Here is a 24782-nt window from a genome sequence, read left to right on the forward strand (position 1 = left end):
TATGTCAGAGAGATGCTTGTGGGGTACACTATTCTAGATAGAAACAGAATGAAGGTTCCATTAGTAAGATAAGTTAGGCTTTCCTCCCCAAGCTTACAAAGGAGCTGAAAGCCAAGGGCCTTTCCAGGCTTCACTTCCCTCTCTATGCAGCGTCAACACTGTCTGCACTTTCCGGTCCTACCCTTAAATAGGAAGGTTTCAGCAAGCTACTAGCAACCTTGCTTCAGAGTATTTAGCTGTGACAGCTTGGCTCATTCCAGTAGCAAACCATAGCTCCTGAATTCAGAGCTCTTAGGACAAGAGCTGCCTGCCTTTCTCAGCTACAGAAGGAAGATCCCACCAAGCAGCAAAGAAACAAGGCTTTTACAGCATCACCTCTGCTAAAAGTGCCATACAGGGGTTGTTCTTTTTGGGGGCGGGGGGGAGAGGGGAAGACAAAGCAATTGGGGTCAAGTGACTTGCCCAAGGTCACACAGCTGGTAAGTGTGTCAAGTGTCTGAGACCGTATTTGAACTCAGGTCCTCCCAGGGCTGGTGCTGTACTCACTGTGCCACCTAGCTGCCCCACAGGGGTTGTTCTTTAAAAGATTTTGGTTGGGGAAAAAGGGCTTAAAAACTGTAGCTAGTCTGAATCAGGAAGGAGAAAAACAAGAGAGTCCAGGTGCTCTAATATAGCACTTTGTCCTGAGAGAAGAACTGGTGGAACAAACATTTGTTGAGTCAGTTATATGTACTGCACTGTGCTGAGCTTTGGAAGAACCACAGATAGAAATAAAATCTAGTCCCTTCCTTCCTCTAAAGAAGCATGAATTATTCTACAGTAGGATTGATTAGAAGGGGATGGAACTGGACCTGGGACTTCATTCATATAGGGGAAATAGGAGGAAAACTTTTTAAGTGAGTAAACTCCTGTCAATGCAGATCTCCTCATCTTCCCAAGCAACTTAGAAGCTTACGGATTTGCCAGGCACTGAAAAGGTAAGAAACTTGCCTAGAACCCCGCTACTAGTATGTCAGAGGCAGAATTTGAACCCAAGTTGTCGACTCCAATAAGAGTATAAAGTGCTAGGAGATGTAAGTATCTGGTCCAGAGAGTACTGTGAAGGCATTTTGAAACCATGTGAAGTGCAACAAAATGATATCTGATATCGAATGTATCTTTATAGAACCAAATGAGCATTTTTAAAATTATTTGTATTTGTGGTCATCAGGACTACCAAATTTTACAGTACAATTTTCAGATATATTTTTTACTCTAGTCCTAACTCAAGTAACATAAAGATTCAGTAGAAATTACTTATTTGCTCTCAGCTCAGTCAATACAAGAGACTAGGAAAATCTCCATTCTTGCTGTAAAAACCCACTCATTCTCAATTCTTAGGCAATAACTTTTTTTTTATTCTTTAGAGAACAATCATGATGAGAAAAAGCTGGTGGGTACAGAGTGTGGAAGTATTCTACTAAACCATTGTGACTGCATGTGTTTTGTTCCCTGGAAGTCTGTAATAATAGCTCACATTTATGCATCACTTTAATGTTCTCTGAGTATTTACAAGATGTTATTTCATTTGTTCCTCACAATATTCCTACGAGATAGGTGGTATTTTTAGCCCCATTTTACAGATAAAGAAGCTTGAGGTTCGTAGAGGCTCATTGGCTTGTCCAGAGTCCCCTTTCTAGTAAATAGCTAGTAAGCTACTAGTAAGATTTTAACTCGAGTGTTCTCAGCTTCCAAGTCCAGCCCTCTTTCCACTATGACCCCTGGTTTCCTGACTACCTGGGGAGACAGAATGGGGTACAGAAAAATCAAGGCACCTTCCAAGAATAGGTAAAGAGCTGTGACTAACCAACTGTTAGGATTGCTTCTTACTGAATAAATTTCTCCTCTTTTGTGGTTCTTGTCAACAATATTAATGTCATATTTTTAGCTCCTCTATTTATGATTCTGGCAGAATAAAAGATGTAAATGATGTGAGAGGAATTTCTAAATTTCATCAAAGTACTAGTTGTGAAGGCTGAAGCTGAATATGATGCTTTTATTTGCTTCATCATCCTGAATTCATGTAGACCTCAGAAGAACAAAACAGCATTTTCCATAAACATTAGGCTGGCTGCTAATTGACATAAACTGCAATGATGCTCTGGCCTTAACAAGGCCATGAATCAGACTGTCCTTTGTTTTCAGAACTATGGTTAAGAGGTTCTAGAAATCCTATTTAGACCAAAATTCTGGAAGGCAATAATTAAAACAACTCAAAGATGTAGCATAATAAGCCACACTTAGTTTTAACGTTGAAAGGGAATTAGGAACTTTTCTGTAGTTCACATCCATTTTCCTCTGCATCTGAAATTTCCTTTTTGAAATAGGAAAACCTCAGGGAGGAGATAGAAAGGAAAAATGTTTGGTCATAAAACATGGCAAATACTATTTTTCCGAACATCCTTAAATGCGACTCGGAAAAAACTTGAAATGCTTGATGGCCACTCGAACAGATGTGCGTCACATGCTCCCAATCAGAAGAGTTGCAGCCTCTTTAAATAAAAAGACTCAATCTGGGAGGTTTTCACTTTGGTGTTGAGCAGAGAGGAGCCAAGGATATAGCCAGAACTGAAATCTGATCAGGAATTCTGGGGTCTAGAAGGCCGCTCTAAATGAGTTCAGTGGCATTTAAAATGCCCTAACCTCGGAACTAAAAGTGGTCAGCTGTTACGTGCATTTGAGATAAAGTTGATCAGGGATTTGGGGCAAGGGAGTGGGTGGGGGTAGTACTTAAAAGTGACTGTTAATTTAGAAAAAGTAGACATTTCTTGGCACTACCCCTGGCCAGGATGAAGTGAAAAAGGAACATCCTGAGGCTTTAGAAATTAGATTATATAGTTTCATTATAATTAATGTGTTTCTTTGGTGTGCTTAGTTTTGTTCCTGTTGTTGTTGTTTTAAAAGAAAGGAAAGCTTTGAAAACAACATCAGGGCCAGGTCTTTAGGTCGTCCTTGAACACCCAGCACCTCCTCTTCGGTCACACAAGTCAACATGATGGCACTAAAAGAGGAGGAGAGGAAGTCTCTTTTTCCTCTCTCTAAATTCTGACACTTCTTTATGTATTTTTGCTGTGTGACAGCTCTCCGGGGAAATTATTTTCACATCAGATCACAGCTTATGAAAATCTGAGAGTTCAATCTCCTCTTAAAAATGTACCTTTGGTTTGAACCCCACAGTACATTTTCCACTGAAGCATTAAAACCTTCAGAGTAGATGCACAGATTTTTCTCAGTGCTTTTCTCTTTATTTACTGCCATCAGATTTATTCTTTTCTTTTAAAAGAGTGAATGAAGACTGGGCTTTCTGAACAAAACTGGTGTGTGTGTGTTTGTGTGGCATCCTAAGCAAAGCACCACCTTTGAGATCCTGTTTCTAGCAGCCTTTTATTCCATCCCTGGTCAGTTTCTGCCAGAACTGCTTCATAGGAACTGAAAATGCCAACTAATTTAAAAAGCCGATAAGGCTGATAGAGGAAGGGAAAAGAATAAGCATTTAAATAGCACCCCCTAATAGGACAGTACCACATACTGCGCTAAGTGCTTTACGAATGTTATCTCATTTGATCCTTCCAACAGCCCTGCAAGGTAGATGTTGTTATTATCCCCACTTTACAATTGAGGAAACTGAGGCAAACAGGTTAAGTGACTTACCTAGGGTCACATAACTAGTAAAGTGTCTGAGACCAGATTTGAATTCAAGTCTTTCTGACTCCGGGTCCAATCCTCTGTTGAATCACAAAGCTCCCTCGATAATTTAAATTGATTTTTCATAAATTGTTCACCTGTCCGTAAGTCTGGTTATTATGTTCCATGTTCTTCTAATTTTTTTTAATAAAATCTCTCTTTATATCTAGGTCATGTATCCATTTTGACGTTTTTTTCGTTGTATGTTATATGTTATTGAATATTATAAAACTATTGAAAATGTTTCTCTGTTATACCATGTCTCCACTCTACTTTCTCATATGCCATTCCCTAAACCTCTAGTGCCTGTTAACTAGGAGCTGGTGCTGTTTCTTGCATGTAATTGGAAAGTAGTGATGGGTAATACACTCCTTGCAGTTATAGATAGGAGGTGGTCTGTTTTTTGTTTCTTTCCTTTTTTCCTGTTCTGTTGTACCCACTGAAAATATTTTAATGTACATTGCCATACAAAAAGCCTATAAAGACGCATTGCACAAAAGCATGGGGCACATTGAGTGCTTTGGTACCACCAGCATTAGAATTCGGGCACGCTTGGCCAAAACTCCCCCTGCCATTTTAAGGCCCTGTCTGTGGTAGCTATGAGAGTCAGTGGTTACAAGTTAACCACTTTCTGGCCTTTTCCCCCCAAGAACTGACTGTTTCTGAATTGACCAGACTGGCCAGTTTTGTAATATTATTTAGATATGGTATAAGTGATGCTTGGGTAAGATTTTCCACGGGTTTGGCTATATGGCAGAAGAGTACTACGAAATGTGTGTCCTGATGGAGAATGGGGGATGGGACAAGAAATTCATCTATGAGTGATTTTTTTTTATGCTTTTTTAGATATCCACTGCATGTAGCTGGTTGTCTGTATTCTTTGAATTGCTTTATTGCAAAGGCCCATAAGAGCTTTCCTTATGTGAAAATCGATCACTAATAAAAAGGGCAGAATTGTCTTGATGTTAAAAAGCCCTTTCAGGACTAAATAAATGGCTAAGAGCTTATATTCAGAGGGCAGCTGATGCAGAGTGGCTCCTGGCCTCTTTGCATTGCTCTGTAATGTTTGCTGTTTATCAGACCCAGACAGTTCCATCAGTCACCTCCCCAACACTGGGGAGTCAGTAAGCCTTAAGCAGTCAGACCAGACTGTGAAGATGTACCAGGTTTAGGCCTTGATTCATATAGCAAGCATTTACTGAGCACCTGCTGTTTGCAAAGCATGTTACTAGATACTGTGAAGGGTACAAGATAAATAAAATGCCAGAGTGACTGCCCTCAAGGATCTTACAGCCTAGTAGGGGAGATAAAAGACCCCCAAAATAGCTGTAATGATAAGACAGAATACCATAACTGGAAGATAAGAAGTACTATAATTTATATATAGCGTGATGTGGGAGATCAGAAGAGAGGTTATTTTTGACTGAGAGAAGTTGAAGGAAGGATTCGTTGAGGAGATGGTGCTTGGTAGATGATCTGAAGTTTGACAGGTAAAATAGGGAAGGCAATCATTTTCAAGACAAAAGGAACAACATGAACAAAATCTTGTAGATGGGAAAAGAAGGAAACAGGAATCGTTCATTTTGCTTAGATTCTCAGGTCAGTGAGAGAGAGAAATGGGAGAATAGTCTGGAAAGATAAATTAGAGCCATCTTGTGGTATACCTTGAATGTGGCAGCCACACTATGAAGTTTAGACCATTTGGTGAGCAACAGAGGACTATTTAAAGTTTGGGTTTTGATTTGGTTTAGTTTGGGGTTTTTTGCATTTGTTTGTTTTTAGGAGGGAAGGATAATATAATCAGAGTTGTAGCGTACTTTTTGAAATCAATATTTAGAATTGTTTGAAGTGGAGAGAAACTGGAGGCAAGGTGATCTTTTAGGAGGTCATTTAAATAATGCAGGAACTCATAATTAAGGCTAGAATCAGGGTGGCAGTGGTAGAGACGGGGAAAATGAGATCATAGGATCCTAGATTTAGAGTTGCAAGGGACCTCAGTTTACCTAGGGCAACTCTCTTGTTTTATACATGAGGAACCTGAGGCCCAAAGAGGTTACATCACCTGCTTGAGATCACACAGGTAGAAAGTGGCGGAACTAAGACCACCCCAAGTCTAGTCATTCCAGAGCCAGCACTCTTCATTGTACTACACCACCTCAGAAGCAAAGGGCAGAATCAGCCGGACCATCTATATTGTAAATTCTATGAGATCAGGTGCCAACCTTCTGAGTTTTCCCATCTGCAAAGTGGTTACAGGAATGCAAGAGGCAGAATGTACAGTGGAAAGAGGACTTGTTTTGGATCCAGAGGACCTAAGTTCAAGTCACTATATTCAAGTTGAGTCACCTTTGTGATCTTGAGCAAATGGGCCTTAGTTTCCTCATATGTAAAATAAGGGAACTGGTGCTCTGCAGTCCCTTCCAGCTCTAAATCAATGATTGATCAACCTGGAAATGTTGAGTTTGAGATATAGATGAACAACCAGGTGAGAGATAATGGCTGTGATGCAAATTTAGGAATTATCTACATAGAGGTGATTATCAAATTCATAGTACCTGATGTAGTCACCAAATATATATATATATATATATATATGTGTGTGTGTGTGTGTGTGTGTGTGTGTGTGTGTGTGTGTGTGTGTGTCTATATGGGGGGGAGGTACTAAGGACATGAACTGGTATGAATGTGATAGTATTGGAGAGAAGAGGTGAGATATGTTTAGGGGACAGAATCTATAAGATGACGCTGATTAGAGATTGAGAACAGAGTGGTGAGAGTCAGGAATGACTTTCTGGGTGCCTGAACGACTGGGAAACTGAGGGTGCCTTTGCCAGAAATAGGGAACGTAGGAGGGTGGGCTGGGATTAGGGGGGAAAATAATTAATATGAAATATAAAATTAGGAAAAGAAGCAAAACAGTTCATTAGTTCTCCTTTCTCTTTCCCATGCATGGCAAACAGGTGTACTCTCCCTTACTTGAGCTTCCTAAAGCAGGAGGTATTTTTTTTAAAGTACCTTTAGCTTCTTTAACATTGGGGCAGCTAGGTGGCGCAGTGACGAGAGCACTGGCCCTGGATTCAGGAGGACCTGAGCTCAAATCTGGCCTCAGTCACTTGACACATTTGCTAGCTGTGTGACCCTGGGCAAGTCACTTAACCCCAATTACCTTGCCTTCCCCCCTCCAAAAAAAATAAATAAAAATAGATTATTTGACATTTATTGCAAACCTGAACCTTTGCTTTCCCCGCACTGTTCTTACAGGACTTTGCCATTCCAGTGTATTGGGGCTGCCTTCATTTCCTTCTCTAGTACAGATTCTTTTAAAGACCAGATATGCTCATGAGTTTCCTGAAAAGCCATTTTTGGGATCTGATTTTTCTCTTTCATTTAGAGTCATTTGCAACTCTATTACCAGAATTTTGTTAAGTGCCTCCCAGCCTTCTTGAGTTCTTTTCCCTTTTAGAGTCTCAGGTCATGAATTCCTACCTATCCCATCTTTGGGAAAGCCAGGCATAGCCTGGTGTAGACATCTTAAACCTTGAAAGATTTCAGAGAGATCAGAAGTTGGATGGGTAGGGGTACATTGTGACTTAAGAGGAATAGGAGGCTCTTAATAACAGAATTCTGGTGGCAGATGGAGTGGCAGAATGGGCAGAATGCTGGACTTGGAGCTAGGAAATCTGGGCTTGAACCCTGCCTTAGATACTCATGGGCCACTTACTTAACCTATCAGATCCTCATTTTCTTCTAATAGCTAAAGTGAGGGTTATAACACTTATACTTCCTACCCTAAAGGATTATCATGAGGAAAATACTTTGAAAACCTCAGAGTATTAGATATTAATGTGAATTGTTTGTACTTTTATCATTACATATATTTCTCACATTTATCTACAGACACGTGAGTCTACAAAACCACGCCTGCCCTCTTTCCAGTCGTTGTCCCCTATGAACTGCTCCACTATTACTTTTTCCCATGTCACACTTCTGGTGTATCAGCTGTATCCAAGCCTTTTTCCTTCCCTACTCCTTTTTCAATTTGAAGCCTTGTTCCATCTCTCTTCAAGAGCTTATCCTCCTTGTATCTTAAGCCAGGTTTTAGAACTCAGCATCATGGGCTTTCCTTAGGATAGAAGAAAGATATTCTTAGTTTGAGTCCATAATAAAAGAGAGTTGGAAGGTAAAAGAGAAGCAGGAACTGATAAAAACAAAGTAGGAAATGGGCTTCAGAGCACAGGCAAGAAGGGTTAACTTGGCCAGGAGAAGAGCTACTAGTTCTCAGGTCGGAGAAGAGTAGCACCATAAATACATTTCTACCAGGTTGGTAAGTACAATGAATAGAATTTTCACATATATTTTTCTGCGCATTTGTTTACATCAAATATTTCCATGGCTTTCCTTTTAATTAAATTTTGATATTTTCGAGTATCAAGCATTTTTTCTGTCCCATACTGCCCTCCCTCAACCAAAAATAAAAAGGAAAAATGAAAAACAAAATCCTTTCAACAAATTCACATGGCCAATCAAAATAAATTCCTATATTGTCTATGTCCAGTAGAATTCTTCATCATCAACCATTTAAAGTCATGTTTAATCATCGCATTCATCAGAGTACCTAAGGCTTCCAAAATCTTGTTCATTTTTACAATATTGATGTTACAGTATAAATTATTCTCCTGGTTCTGCACCAGTGCGTACCAGTCTTCCAGCTTACTCTGAAACTATCATCTCTTTCTTAATTTCTTACAACACAGTAGAATTCCACTGCATTCATACACCATGATTTGTCATTGCTTTTGTTCATACTTTCTTTTTTAAAAAAATGTTTATTTATTTACTTTTGCAGGAGGGAAGGCAGGGCAATTGGGGTTAAGTGACTTGTCCAAGGTCACACAGCTAGCAAGTGTGTCAGGTGTCTGAGGCTAGATTTGAACTCGGGTCCCCCTGATGCCAGGGCCGGTGCTCTCTTCACTGTGCCACCTAGCTGCCTCTTTCACACTTTCACTGGGGCAGAATACCCCTGTGGCATATATAAATTTGTGAATAGAGCTAACCTTCAATAAGGAGACAAAAAAGAGAGAGCTTAATAATAAAAACACTCCCTTATTTTGTATCAGATGAAAATAAACTTTTTTTCATAAGCAGTACTCAGTTTACAAATTTCAGACAGATGAACGTTCTGTGTCTACAAATGACGGCCTATAAGGCAGAATTCTGTCTCCATACTGCCCCTAAGACTCTCTCCTGATCTCTCTCCACCAAGCCTAGTCCTTTCCCCTTTAGACAGAACATCTCCCTGAAAGAGCTCACAATTCTAGCACACACCCCATTCCCTTTGTCCAGGCCTTTCATCCTATTGTCCCTTTCCCTCTACTCCTCCCCCTCCCTCTTCCCATTGCCGCTAGAAATGGCCCTGTCTCGCTTCTCCTGTCCTCATCTCTTGCCACTGGAGTTCATTGGACATCAGCTCCTCATTCCTCCTAATCCTTACCACTGCAGTGAGAGCTCCCACTCATCAGGACCCTCTAATTAGCTGCCTTGGCTACCTCTAGTGATTTGAAGGGAAAGGAGCCCCCCATTCTTCATTCTGGGGCTATAATGACAGGAGATCTGTTCCTAGAATGCCACACTGAAATCTCAAATGCATTTTTCTATATAGAAATGTTATTGCAGATGGTGTTTAGGTTCTATAGTATTATTAATATTGACAGGTCCAGTACATTATAGGTTAAATAGGCATTTCAGGTTGACCTGAGAACCTATCATTTTTAATATTATTTCTATTAGAAATAGATCAATTCCTTTTGCAGGAGGCCTTTCCCAGTTCCCCTCTTTCCCTTCTCCCTACCCAGCCAATGCCTTTATTCTGGGATTAATTTTCATTTACTCTATCTATCTTGTATGCACGTGGTTGTTTGCATATTCTCTCCCCATTAGAATGTCAGCTCCTTGAAGGCAGGGACTGTGTTTTTGTCTTTTTCCTGTGTTTAGCACGGTGCCTGGCACATAGTAAGCCTTTAATAAATGTTCGTTGACAAGTATCTATAAAGTATTTCATTGACAAGTCTCTATAAACTAAAGACTAAATTGATTTACCCTGTATGCTAGAATCTCTGATGGAATTGTACGAGCTTTCTACTGCATTCGACAATAACAACTGACATAGGTCATTTTAAAGTTTCCAAAGCTTTCTACAGACACTATTATCTCTTTTGTTCCTTATGAGAGCCCTGTGAAGTGGGTACTACAGGTGTTATGATCCCCATTTTACAGATAAGAGAATAGAGGGTCAGAGAAAGAAAGCAAACTTGACCATGCTCGTGCAGCAAGGAAGGTTTCAGCTATACGATTCGAACCCAAGTCTTCCCAACCATAAGGTGTTCTAGCACACCCTCTACAACCCTCAGCCTTTACAAATTTGTTGATTGGAGGTCAGCTCCTCATTCCTCCTAATCCTTACCACTGCAGTGAGAGCTCCCACTCATCAGGACCCTCTAGTGAGCTGCCTTGGTTACCTCTAGTAGTGGTTTGGTACAACTATAGTTGTTGAGAATCCTCATGAAAATTTTATTTGATCTGGATTCTCAAGTACATTATTTCACTTTTTAAAGTTTTGCCATTGATAAAATTTTTGACAAGGTCCTTTCTAGCTCTGTTGTTATCAGATTAATTAAAAAAGATTATATGTCACTTTAACCACAAAATCTTGGATTTACCTTTCTTCCTAAGAACTTAGTCCTTGTACATCTATTATTATCTCACTCAAGCCAATAGTGAATGTTATGTTCTTCCCCCTGTCTTGGGAAAGGGAACCAAGACATAAAATAGTTTAGCAACCCGCCCCAGTACACAGTTACTTAGTAGCCAAATAGCAGGCCTTAACACAAAATTTCATATAAGCTTATTTCAGAAGGGAGTTGCTGGGAGTGTCTTTTGCATTCTCTGTTAATGTAATTCTTTCATCATTTAAAAAGGTCATGGCAGAAGCATGGTTTTGTGGTGGCTGAAAGATCCCAGGAATCAAAAACCTGGGTTTAAGTCCCATCTATACGAAGCTATATAGAGTCACTTCCTCACCTGTAACAAGAAGGAGTTGGACAAGATAATCTCCAAGGTCTCTTCCTGCTCTGACAGTATTCCCCATGGTTCTGTGTTTCCTAAGCTTCTATTATTCATAGTTTATCCCATTGTTTCCAGGTGCTGCTAAATCTAGTCCGGCTTCTAAACCAGGATCTACCCCTTCTCGTCCCTCATCAGCGAAAAGGACCCCCTCTAGCAGCGGCTCAGCATCTAAATCTGAGAAAGACTTAGAAACCCAGGTCATACAGCTCAACGAACAGGTAACCTGTGATGCGCAGCATTGTCCTGTGTGTACTTCGTGTGTGCCCTTTGGTCATTTTGCCTGTGTTTGTGCGTGTGTGTGTGTGTGCATGTGTGCGTGTGTACATGAGTGTGTTTTTAAATAAAGGAAATGGTACCACAGGGTTCAGTGATGATAGTTACTGAATCTGCAGCCTGATATATTGAGAATTGAGCAATCTTTGCACTTGCTATTAGCAGTAAACCACCAGAAGTCATTAGCTGAGATTCTGAGTGCTCTTCGACTAAGCATTAGCAAGACCATACAAATGATTTACTTAGATCTTGACTCTGGGGAGAAGAGCAGGCATTTGACTTGTTTGAGGCCTCCAGCTCTGCTTTCTAGTTTTTACCTATACATAGGAAAGGCAGGAAACGTGTGTTGGAGACAGTCCTGTGCTGTACATAGAGAAGGAATTTTGAGAGGAAGCAGTCCTTTGGCAAGGGATAAGAGAATCTTTAAAATTCTGAATACAGTAAAAGAATAATTATTGGCCCAGGATGGTCAGTGAACACAACCCTTTAGATTAAGAATTATGGAAAGTTCAAACAGAATCTGAAGATTCTAGGTTTCACTGAAGAGTGAGCTGTTTAAAATGTTTTAACCAGCATCTCTAAAAAACAAATGTACACACACCATCCTTTTATCTTCATCATCAACATTTTCTCCGTCACTTTCTTAAGTCTAGACATTTAACAAAACAACAAATCAGACTCTGATTTGTAATGTTTGTCAACTTCTGTGGTATAAAAGCTGAATATTTTGACTCCCAACACCACTGGTTTTGCTGCTATGAAGAGGTTCCCAGAAGTTTTTCTCAAAAAATAATTGGTGTAACTGTAATGAGCCTTGGACCACATGCCTAGGGCCCCCTAAAATATAAGAGTCAAGAAATATAATGCTTGCATTATAATGTATATATATATATATACATATATATTATAAATTTGATTATTTATTTATTTTAATGATCTTTTTAAATTTTGAGTTCCAGATTCTTCTCCTGCCATCCCCTTTCCCCAACCTATTGAGAAGGCAAACAGTATATTAATTACACATGTGAACACATATAAAACATTTCCATATTAGCCATTTTTCAATAAAAAAGAAGAAAAATAAAGAAAGTGATAAAGTTATACTTCAGTTTGCACTCAGAGTTCATCAGTTCTCTCTCTGGAGGTGGATAGCATTTTTTCATCATGAGTCCTTTGAAATTGTCTTGGATCATTGTATTCATCAGAGTAGCCAAGTCTCTCACAGTTACACATCACAACTCTTCCATGCCTTCTTATCCTGTGTAGTTCTTGTCTTTGTCTTCCCATCAATCCCCCATAAAGGACTTTGCTTTGGTCTTTGAGCATCTGAGGTTAACGCTTGGGTTAACCATCTATTGCCTCTCGTTTTTGCTACATGACTGATTAAGCTTCTTTTCTGGATGTGGCTGCTCTTAACAATGTCTTTTATACTGCTCCTCATACAGAAGTCATCATTGGCAACGTGCTAAAGCGTCTTGAGATATACCATATATGTCTCCTTCCATTACCTTTCGAATAATATGTAATTGTAGTTCTTCCCAGAAAGGGAGGAGTTGCCTAACAAAACCAATATACAATTGGATTTGTTAACCAACTTAGAATTCAAAAAGACATACAGAAAATGGAAGAAAGGCAGGTAACTTATGATGGCTATAAAAAACATTGCATGGTCTTGCCAGACTGTCAGAAGCACTAAAGTTCAGAATGGGCTGAGGCTAGCTGGGAATGCTATGAGCAACAAAAAAGAATTTTTCCTCTCCGTTTTGGGAGAAGGGTACCAGTGAAGGGCTAGTTCTCCCGCTTAGCCCTGAATATTATTAGGGATACAAAGAAATGGCTTATGTTTTGGCCAGGGAGAAAAGTCACACCTAGATTATGTTGTATTGGAAGGTTGTGGACTTGGAATCAAAAGACTTAGGTCCAAGTCACAGCTCTGCTACTTATTGGCCACATGATCTCAGACAAATAATTCAACCTTGTCGAGCACCAGTTTTCTCAACTGCAAAATGGGGATAAAAAATAACATTTGAACTACTATGTTGTGCAGTTTACTGAACTGTATACTTTCAGGTATGCCGAAAGGTATACCTGTCTTTCAGGTTTGGTATAAGGCTCAAATTGAGATGGTGTAGCTAAAATGTTTTGTAATTGAAGCCTCTATTCAAGGCAATTCAGTGTACATTTTGAAGTACCTGTTATGAGCTGGGAAGATATAAAATATGACATAATTCCAGACCTCAATAGACTTAAAAATGTCATAGAGGAGTTATTAATATGGAAATATAGTTGTGTAATTGCCCCTTTGACCCATTCGTAATACAGTGGGAACCTCTGTTGCGGATAAATTCTTTGACCCAGCTGGTTGTGGGAAGGCAATATCCATTTATGCTAAGACTATTTTTAAAGAAAAGACAGTGAGTTGCAGAGATCAACTGTGAGATCTGTAAGATCCCAAATAATTAGCAGAAGTAGCAGCAAATCTGGAGGATCTAGAGTCAGGGGACACTCCCCACCAGGAGCCACTCATAGCCCCCGTGGGCTAGAGGTACCTGGGAGTCACATGTTCTCACGTATGCAGCCCAAAGAAGAGAATTTGTGAAGCCCAGAGTTTTGCCTCTAGCCTTAGAGAGGCATCATATAACTATTCTGTTCCTCCAAGTTTGAGAGTTTTAGAAACAAAGGCAGTTAGTTCCTGGACAGTGCCACCCTCTTAGAAAGAAAATAGGATTTTGCATAAGGCCTAAAGAGCTGAAAGAAGCAACCAGGAATTCAAGCTATGTTCTGGGGGAGCAAAATACCTGAACTTGGTCCTGTGCCCCTTTAGCAAACCCACGTGTAAGAGTTCAGGGAGCACACTTCTAGAACAAGAAAGGGGAATTCCTTGGCAGCGGTCACCTTCTTGGAGAAAAATGAAGATTATGCACAAATCTTCTGGAGCTGGGAGGAGAGCAGACAGTAACTGAAGCCGTGATAGGGAGGAACAGAAGATCTAGACTTTGCCCACTGCTATTATTGTGAATTCTTTGGATGAGGAGGGGATTGCCTCTCTTAGCAACTCCAAAGGCACTTATGGGAAACCCAAGCCTTCAAGCTAATACTCCAAAGGAGGATGAATGTATGGGATCCTGAGGGTAAAAGTGAACCCCAGTGGAATGGTGAGGGATTGCCACTCTTGCAACCCCAAATTGCTTTCCCTTCTTAGGGGAATCCAAGATCGGAAGGTGGTGCTTTGAGTTCATATTTCTCTCTAGGCCCTGAGGCGAAGGTAGGGTTTACCCGAGAGTGAGGAAAATGTTATCTATTGTTGGTGGGCTACTACAGTGAATCCTTTATGAGTCCCTTAATTATGGGGACAAAATCAAGGTTGTCCTCTACTTTATTCCCTTAAGACTTTTCTTATAACTGGGTATCATTTTTCCTGCATTTGTGGAGACTTAGCCGTGTTGGAGCTATATTCTACCGTTTCCTATGGGGAGTTCTGGGTGGGGCCAGCATAAGCCAAAGAGCTATGATTTAGAGTAACTGCTCCCAACATTAAGCCCGGTCCATATAATCCCAGAACTCATGGAGAGGGCCATGGGTTAAAGATGTGTGCTGACAGTATTTGCAAATACCAGAGAAAATCAAAAGGGAACCTCACTGGGAGGAGTTAGTCTAGGAAGCCTGCATGGAATAAGAGAGTCATAAGCTGGGCTTTGTAAGAGTTATAGGGATTGCAGAGGACTTTGATGTGCAGAGCAGTGAAGAGGGAATTGTAAAAAGAAGCAATAAATCCTCCCTCTGGTTACATTTTTTTTTCTGAGAATTTGTTTTCCTGGAGGACAATCACTTGCTTCTCTTAATGAGAGAACCTAAATGACATTGATACCATGAAGTGATAGTGAAGATAGAATATTTCTCTATTGATTTTTTTTGACCAGGTTAAAGCAAGACAATCGTGGTAAGATTTTGACTGAGCTACCGTTGACTTTTAATGAGACATTTTTATAGCTGAGTATTTGTTACCTAAAGAATGTGGAGCACTAAGCCTCAACTTCAGATGCGTATTTCGGGAAATATTTCAACTATTTGTTCATCGTGCAAACCAAAACACCATAGAAAAACAAACAATCCTAGTTCGTCTGGATTGAATGTGTCAGACAGATACTCCCTGCCTGGTAAAGTAAAGCCTTATAAGCAGAGTAGTAGCATGCCTTACATTACTGTGATTCAGTCTCCTAGCACCTAAATGGGGAGAGAGGAGAGAGAGGACAGGCAGTGGCCTGGTCAGGCAAGTTGTTTTTTTTTCCAACGGTGCAGGGTTTCAGGAACAAAGCAGAGTTTCATTTTACTAGATTTGGACCTGGCTCTTTGGACTTTTATGAGTGGCCAAGTTGTGGTATTAAATGAGGAGGTTAAAAAACAGCTTGGCCTTCGCCTCACTTTTTCAAAAAGAGAGAGGCCTCCAAACCTTTCTGCAAAAAGAAGCAATTTGGCATTTTTCTGAACCAGCATAACAAGCAACATCTCTTATGTTCACAGGTAGGATATCAGTTTTCACCTCAGAGTTGGGGTTAGATGGCAGAGAATTCAATAGCTGCCGCAAAGTCATTTTTGTGGGACAAGTAACTCGAGGTGGACTAAGAGGCAATTCAGTGACTCAGTGGATGGAGTACTGGACCTGGAGTCAGGAAGAGACCAGCTCAAGTCCAGCCTCAGCCACTTAGTAGTTGAGTGACCCTGAGCAAGTCACTTGACCTCTTTCTGCCCGTTTTTTCATCTGTAAAATTTAAGTGAGAACAATAGAAACTACCTCCCAGGTTTTCATAAGGATAAAATGAGAGAGTATTTGTAAAGCTCTTTGCAAACCTTAGCGTGCTGTGCTGTATAAATGTCAGCCAGCTAGTATGCACAAGCCCTGTTGAGAACTCTAGCACTAGAAGATTCATTTGCATCAATTTCCTATTATTTGACCAAATCAGTCTGTCAGGCAGGTTTGGTTTTCTTTATTCAAAATCTGACTTGAAATTCCACTGATGTCTTGAATCTCCAAGATGTTATGGTGGAAAGGATGATAGACTTGAAATCAGGAAAGATCCAGGTTCAAATTCCTTACTCTACCACAGAAAGTCACTTAACTCTCTGTGCCTCAGTTTACTGACCTGCAGTGTAAAGAAAATAATACTTGTACTGCCTACCTTACAGGGTGGTTTTGAGGGAAATGCAAATATGAAATATGTAGTGGGAAGAGCGCTGCATATGGGAGACAGGAAAAGGGATTCTGGTCTAGATACCAAATCCATTAATCATACCATATTGTGGAAATAAAATATTTACTCAAATATAAGGGAAATGACTTTTCCAGCCCTGGGGAATTCAGTTTAATGTAGCCTTGAAAACAAATATGAGACCACAAGTCCAAGGCCTACAGTATGTTCATTGGTATAGGGAGAAATTCCAAGCTTTTATGCCATTCCTTTGTGAATCCTTTCCTGAACCTCATGCCATGCTCAATCCCCCAGATGCTAGTGCCTTCCCACTCTTTTGTATTTACCCTGATAGAACATAAACTCTCTGAAAGCAGACTGTCTCGCTTCAGTCTTTGTATCCCCAGTGCCTAGTAAAGGTGGGGGCAGTGGGGGGGGGGGGGGAAACCTGCGGCCTTGAGGCCACATGTGGCCTTCTAGGTCCTTGGGTGCAGCCTTTTGATTGCCAAGTTTTACAGAAAAAATCCTTTTATTAAGGGAGTTTGTTCTGTGAAGTTTGGATTCAGTCAAAGGGCTGCACTTGAGGACCTAGAGGGCCACACATGGCCTTGAGACCACAGGTTCCCCACCCCTGCAGTACATAGTTGCAACCTAATAAATGCTTAGTGATTGGTCAATATTTTGCTTTTCCTTTGTATTTCCTTTTCCCTTAGTTTTTCATAGGAATTGATTTATATAAGGAATACTGGACTGTTTGAGGCAAGCAAATTGCTTAGGCGTGCTTGGTCCATTGTTATGGGGGTCAATTAAAACATTTTCAGGTAAATAAAAAGTTCCCCAACCTAATGATTTTTTTGAAAAGAAAAAAAAAGCATGGTGATTCAAACACAGAAAATTTCATATAATCAGGGGAGGTGAAGGCGGGGAGGGAAATGTTTACTAAATTCTTAATACATGTGAAACACTGTCCTACATCACTGGGGATTGACAGAAAAGTAAGGCAGCTTCTGCTCTCCAGGAGCTCACATTCTAATTGGGAGAGACGACTCACATAGGAGATGCTGCTGCAGAGCAGCAGAAATGGCCCCGTTGTCCTTAGGATGGAGCAGCAGAGTAGATGACAAAGACCAGGCTGCAATAGAAGATCAGAGAAAAATACCCAAAGAGACAGAAAGCCCAGAAGCAGGGCAGATGGTCCACAGTCTTCCTGAAAGTAAGATAGCCAGTGACGATTCAGAGGGCAGCAGGTCTCTGGGTTACCTCTAGCAGGGATGAGGATGGAAAAGGGAAGAAGAGGGTCAGCATCTGCCTAGAGGGGGCATCCAGCATCTGGTAGGAGCTGGGATAGAAGAGGGGAAGGGCTCCCCTTACTACTGGGGCCTTGGGGGACCCTATTGCATTCTGGGCAACTAGAGTGGGTCAGGATAGAGAATGGAAAAGTCCTCAGCAGGCTCCCTGCACCTGGACCTTCTGGGCCATTGGGATGATTGTTGCAGTGTTATCCTTTGATTGATCCTGAGTGTTCAAGTCCAGGAATTATTTATGACAGTTGAAATCTCAGCCAGAATGAAGCTCTCTTCTGGAAGCTTCTAGAAGGAAGACAGCATTGTTTTTTGATTCACAAGCCCTAGCCCTTCAGAGATAAAATGGTCCTCAAGCTGCACACAGCAGTTGGCTGCCTTCTCTAGTGTTCATTGCCTTCGGGACTGTTGTGATGCTACTTGTGGTCAGAGGATTAGGAGATCCTTTCTCTGCGTGGGAGAAGTAAAAATGGACTAGGCCTCTGGATGAAGTCATTGGGCTTCTGCTTTGCTCTACTCTGATAAAGCTACAGCCAGGTTTGAGAACTGGGGCCCAGAAATCAGAGCTCAAGGAGTCTCCGGGCTGGCGGGGAGCTCAGAGGTCAGGCAGTCCACCCCGCACCTGACGTGTGTGAATCCCTACTCCGGTGCTCCTGGCTGTCCAGCCTCCACTTGGAGATATTTCCTATGGCGGTGGGTATCCCTGACCTCCTGAAGCAGCACATTACACTTCAGGGTGACCCCACTGTTTAGGAAAGTTGGGGTTTTTTCTCATGTGAATCCCCAGTTCTTCTTGGTTTCTTCTTCATACTCATTGCTGCTCATTCTCCCCTTTGGGACCAAGCAAAACAAGTCAATCCTTCTACCGTTTGACAACACCTCATGTATCTGAAGCCAGGCATCATGTGCCTCCTAAGTCTTCTCTTTCTCAGTACCTTCAGTGTCCTGGCCAGTGCAGTGGATAGAGCCTGGAATCAGAAAGACCTGAGTTCAAATGCAGCCTCAGATACTCACTGCCCATATGACCATGTGCAAGTCCCCTAAACTCTTTCTGCCTCAGTTTCCTCAACTGTAAAATAGGAATAGTAATAGCACCCACCCCGCAGGGTTGTTTCATTTAAACCCATCCTTTTTCACTTGAGATTTACAACATTCAAAATTCCTTCTGCTGGAATGGCTTGTTCTAGACTTGTCTTCACCAGAGAAGACTCTTGTTGTGAGGACCGAATGAGATAACACTGGTAAAGTGCTTAGCACAATGCCGAGCACATAGTAGGCACTTAATAAAATGCTTCTTATTCCTCTTCCCTCCCCCCCTTTCAGTGAATCCTTATAGTAAACTTTATGGTTTCAAGTACTCCTGTCATCCCGCTCTTCTTCCTCCAGATACCCTACACTTTATCAGTATCTTTCCTAATACGTGGTCCCCATGAGTGAGCCATTATGTATATAAACAATTGTTGGTGTAAGTGTTAAGCATCTGAAGGTATTGGCAGGCTATATGGTTCAAATGGTTTATGTGAGATGGCTTTTACTGGCACAGCAACTATAACCCTGGATAGAGATAGGGGGGGAGTGGGGGAGAGACAGTCTGTCCTGCCCACCTTCCTTTTTCTAAATTTTCTGTTCCCAAATTCAATCCCTCATCCACTTGGGGCCCAAAATCCATCACACTGAGTTAACTATGGCTATACCTTGGCCAATGGACTTCGGAGGGTCTACGCCTGTGTTTGTGTGTGGTTCCCATGGGATAAATGAAGACTTGGAACTCTGCAGTTTCTCCCTTTTCTGGTTTAGTAGCCTTCAAAATAAACAATCTCCCCTTCTGACCAATCTTGCCCTTCTTTTGATAATACCCAGCTATGCTGAATGTTGTGGTGACATTTCGGGGAGAACAGGACAATTGTAGTCTTCTAATCAGTGTTGCCTAAAGGGTTTCCATGATAAATCTGAGGCAGGCACACTAATCCATACAGCCCCACCTCCCCTTCTCATTTTCCCAGGACAAACTTTCTGAGGCTGTTTTAGTCTAAGACCCAGCTTTTGAACAGATTTGGAGAAAGAGTTGTTCCCTGGCCAGGGAAGCTTATCCCCCTCCCCAATAGAGCTTTGTTGTCTAGGAAGGGCCATTCTGTACTAACATTCAGTACTAACTGGTTAATAATCACCCCATTGACTGAAGGGCGTGAGTAGTAAACTATTGAAATTGGGCACCTTGGCATGAGCTTGGGCCCCAGACAAGAGCTCTTTTGTTTCTCCCTTATACAAGGCTCGGTCACTCCTGCACTTACTGTTGTGTCTTTGCGTGGCTATGTTCTTCTTTGCACATGTATATTTTGGCATTCTATTTCTTATATTTCCGGTTCCCTTTCCCTCACACAGGTACACTCATTAAAACTTGCACTTGAAGGCGTGGAGAAGGAAAGAGATTTCTACTTTGGAAAGTTGAGAGAGATCGAGCTGCTCTGCCAAGAACATGGGCAGGAAAATGACGATCTTGTGCAAAGACTAATGGAGGTCCTATATGCTTCAGAAGAACATGTAAGTTTGAGACTGGCTCACTTTTTTAAATGAAAGTACGAAAGATTTCATTGACTTGAAAGCGTATCTTCCCCATCACCAGTCTAAAAGTTCACAATCATCCCCGTTGTCATCAAAGGTTTATGAAATAGCATGTATACATGAAAAAGTGGCAGGGGATGAAGGTAGGGTTTGTTGATCTAAGAAGGTGAATTCATGCAGGTATGTTCCAGGTGTTTTTCAACACTGTGAGTAGGAAGAGGTTAATTTTATACTATCTGTACAAGACTGCCTACTTCTTTTTTTTTTTTAATTTTTTTTTTGCAAGAGGGAAGGCAGGGCAATTGGGGTTAAGTGACTTACCCAAGGTCACACAGCTAGTAAGTGTGTTAAGTGTCGTAGGTCGGATTTGAACTCAGGTTCTCCTGACTCCAGGGACCATGCTGTACTCACTGCACCACCTAGCTGCCCCAAGACTGCCTACTTCTTAAGGAAAGAATACGAGCCTCAGACTAAATGGGAGCACAAGCAAAAAAAAAAATCATCCCAGTGTCTCCCCACCATGTTCTTCCAATCCTTTTCCTTCCCCCTTCCCTATCCTCCACCCACCCCAGTATCCGCTCCTCTCTCATGGCCACCTGACTTGGTTACTTGCATCCTGCCAAGAACAGAGTCATCTACCAAGGACTACACTTTGTGTGGTTTGAAAAATGCCTATAGAAGGCCCCGTTTGGGGGGACGCCCAGACACCATCAGTGCTGCTCAGGACTACTTCTGCTGCCGGTGGGAGACCCATAATATAGCTCAGTCATGACAATGAAAAGCAGATGTGGGGAGCTGGAAAGGAACAGATTAAGAACCACAGCTCGAGACACAGGAAAAAGTGAAGACAAGAGGAGGGTAAATAGGAGACGAAGAGCAAGTCATGCTCAATCTGTAAATGCAGGGACCTAGACCTGTGATCCTGGCACAGAGCAGGGACCCACAGACACCTCACATGGAATTGGAATTTGCCTTTCACTTTTCAGCATGGAAGGAGAGCATAGATAGCTAACATGTTGTGGTTTCAGAACAGCCTTTGAGACCATGTTGAGGTTGGTTGTGGGCATGCCGTCTGTGTTAGCTTTGGTTTCTCTCTGACCAAGAAGCATGCACATGCTCTGAGGGCACTGTGGTTGGTTGCTATGTGTGTTGGTATTTTAATAGAATATCGCTAGCCACCTATTTTATTTTTTTAATCTCCCATTCCAGTTGAAAACAGGCAAATGTTGCCTCCATTCATGACTTGAAATCTCAATTTCAACATGTAAATCTTCTAACATGCAAGAAAACTGTGGATAAAGTTCCCCGACATCAGCTGCTCCATTTTTTTAGTTCCCCTCTTTTTTATTCCTCCTTTTACATCCCTGTTACTTGATTATAAGTCCCTATGATGTGGGAATCCCGTTGAATTTACATGCTATGTGACATAGAAAATGGCTGCTCTGGTTAGACATTGTACTAGTTTTAAAGATTCTTCTTATCTACTACAAAAAAGTAGGAGAATTTTGTTTCTCTGGTCACCCCTAATGCCCTTTATCCTCCTGGAGAGGAGGCAGCATCTCGTAGTGGATGTGTGGGACTTGGAGTCAAGACTTGGCTTCATAGACAGTTACTAACTTTATGACCGTGGACAAGTCACTGAATTAAGTCTGGGCCTTGGTTCCTCAACCTCTAAAATGAGGGTTTGGAACTAGATGGACTCTAATGTTGCTTCCAGTTCTAAATCTCTGATTTTATGATCCTCACTAGGATATCTGAGACCAAACTCGACAGAGTATTAAGAGCTTTTGAGTAATCATCCCACATTCAATTCTTGCTCATCCTTGCTAATGGGATAAGGGTAGCATGCATAATTAAAATCTACTCCCCTGGTAGTAGGGAGGAAGCTCAGTGCTCCTAGAAGCCAAAAAGAATGCCGCCGGTCCATGCCATACAGCTTTGTTCTAGATCTTGTCACAAGGGAAGGTTCACATTTATGGACTTTTTTAGGGGAAAGTCCAATTTGGCATCAACCAGTCCTGAAAAATAGGATCTGGCAATGCAGGTGTCCTTTCGCTTAGATTACTGGCCCAATAAAATCCAGAACTTACAGGTGTGGCCAGGCTTATGCAAAAGCAGAGTAGTTGATTCGCTGAATGATAACTACTGGAAAGGCCCTCCTGGTCCCCCCAATACTGCCCTTGCTCACCTAATGTCTCAGATTTATGCCTTCGGTTTACCAATTGTCCTCTCCATTTAAAAGTGTAGCTATGCCTGGGAGAGTGAATGTTGTAATCCTTAACAATCATTCCTTTATACAACGGGTTTATCAGATGTTTTCCTAACTTCAGATTTTGATCACGAGGGAGGGAGAGAAGAATCGGATGTGGGGTGAGGGGTAGGGGGAGTAGAGACACAAAGGGCACAAACCAGGAAGATGACAGACTTGGGTCAGTCCCACTCATGGGTGGAGCAGATAGGACCTGCTTAGCATTATAGATTGAATATACAGTCTGGAAGGGGACTTCCAGATTTCTTTAATTTGCCCAAAAGGAAGGCAGTATAGTGGAAAGAACATGAGATTCTGAGTGCAAAGAGCTGGGGCTCTCAGAGTCCCTGTTGTGCCACTCGACTGTAGAAAAGCAGCATACCTCTGAGCAGCCCCTTCAGTTCTTGTGGTTTCTGGTTCCTCATCTTTAAAATGATGGTGCCTGGACTAGGTAGATGAGCTCTTAATCATCCTTCCAACTTGAATACCCTGGGTTCTGCACAGTTGCAAACCATTTACAGCAAGTCTTAAATAAATTTGTTTCTTGTTGCTTCCACTCACTGAACAATTTGGAGGTTACTCCCTTAGGAAGAGCTGTTTCCAAGTGAGGTGTGACTCAGCTCTCTGTTTCATCCACCTCTCCTCCAATCTCCCTTCAGCCACAGAGAGATTTATTTTTTTTTCTAGTTGGCTGAGTTTTGGGGTTTTGGGGGTTTTTTGGGGTTTTTTTTTGCTAAATTCACCTTTTCTATAACCTCTCGTGCTTTGGAGTTCAGACAACACCACTAGCTAGAAGGAAAGGGGTGTGGGAGGGAGAAGAGACAGTGCGTTATCGTTGTAACTGTAATCCAAGGGTTATCTGAAATGTATACTGAGTGAGAATTAGCTAGTGACAGTAACCAGGCAGTAAGGATCTGGAAGAGAAAGAAAAGAGAATGTGAGATTACTTTCATTGTGGGCAGAGGAGGGGGGGAAAGGGAGATGGGATATCTTAAAATGCCACTGCCAGCTGGATTTCTTTTTAGTTTCAGGATATATAAATATAGCATAAGGCTTTGTACCAGGACTACTCCCAATTTTAGTCCAGAGGGGATTCATCAGAGACTATACTGTGTTTTCAGCAAAGTGCAGGCCCTTTGATCCTGGATGTGCCAAGTGTCCTTATTTAGATAGCACAAGTTCCTCTGTCTTGACCTTTGGGCTTTATGAAAGAATTGATATGATTCTCAACCATGGCCCTTTTTACAGAGCTGGAAGAATTTCTAAGCTGAGAGTAAGGACATTTTCTCCTATGCTGTATCTCGCTCTTTCACTAATGTCTCACTGAAGCCTGGCAAGGAACTAGCTCTGGGTTCTCGAAGGCTCGGTTGACCAAGCACAGTCCCTGGGTCAGGGAGGTCCCTACCAGGTTGGAAAGCCTCCTGGAGTGGGCCCTAGAATGGCCTGTATGTTTTTTACCAGAAGACCAGCCTAACACATTTCAGAGACCCACCATAGAAGGCTTCCCTGGTGGATTTGATGAAGTTTGATGCTGAATGTTGTCAGCCATACGAACTCACAGACTCATCATGCACTCACGTGCACTGCTGTGTTATAAATCAGCAAAATCGTGGACCTTTGAAATACATGTTAGAACACCTACTATCCTCTTTTATTTTTCTTCCTTCTCATTTCTCCCTTCTTTTTTACTCTACCCTACACCTCCCATTTTATTGGAGACCTCCATAAAGGTGGAAGGAATTCTCTGCATATTTAATAAAATGCTTCTTTGTTGGTTGGGGACATGCATAAGACCTTAGAAATATTTTTCTTTCTCCACGTTATCAGGGCCCTCATATTTCTGTGCTAACTCCATACCCACCAAATTGTGTTTTGGGCCAATGATACTTTATCCCTAAAGTTGTCCCATGCAGTGCAGCAGAGGCAGCTCTACTTCAGCCAAAGGCAGTCTGTTGTCAGTCTTCAGTGATGGGTGGGACTGCCCATAATTCTGTGCATAATAATTTATATCAATCACATTTATTACAGCATTTTAAGACTTTCCAAGTGCTTTCCTCATAACAGTGCCTTGAAGGAATTACTACAAGTATCATCTCCATTTTACAAGTGAGATAACCGAGGGGACTTGCCCAGAGTCACTCAGCAAGTCTGTAATCAGCAGAGTCTGGATTCAAGTTCAGGTATTCATTCCACTAGAATATGCTGCCTCTGCAGATGACAGGCCAGAGAGGACTCATTCCTCCTGGTGCGCTGCTGCTGAGGGAAAACAATAGCCTATCCCTTTCCCAGAATGTCCTTGAGATAATAAAGGTGATGACTCATTAACTGAAGAATTTCAGGCCAGTTCTGGTGCGCACTGTTCAGCTA

General features: G+C 41.6%; 1 protein-coding gene across 2 annotated transcripts in view; it reads left to right on the plus strand.

Moving 5' to 3' along the window:
* The window catches only part of MAPRE2 (microtubule associated protein RP/EB family member 2), a 198502-nt gene that overhangs the window by 164806 nt on the left and 8914 nt on the right, over window positions 1-24782 (plus strand). For both annotated transcript variants that reach the window (XM_036756997.1, XM_036756990.1), the window contains 2 exons: window positions 10921-11063; window positions 19988-20146. In XM_036756997.1, the coding sequence (XP_036612892.1) occupies window positions 10921-11063; window positions 19988-20146 (302 nt within the window). The remainder of the gene's footprint in view (window positions 1-10920; window positions 11064-19987; window positions 20147-24782) is intronic.

The sequence above is a fragment of the Trichosurus vulpecula genome, chromosome 1, assembly GCF_011100635.1.
Source record: "Trichosurus vulpecula isolate mTriVul1 chromosome 1, mTriVul1.pri, whole genome shotgun sequence".
NCBI classification, from domain to species: domain Eukaryota; kingdom Metazoa; phylum Chordata; class Mammalia; order Diprotodontia; family Phalangeridae; genus Trichosurus; species Trichosurus vulpecula.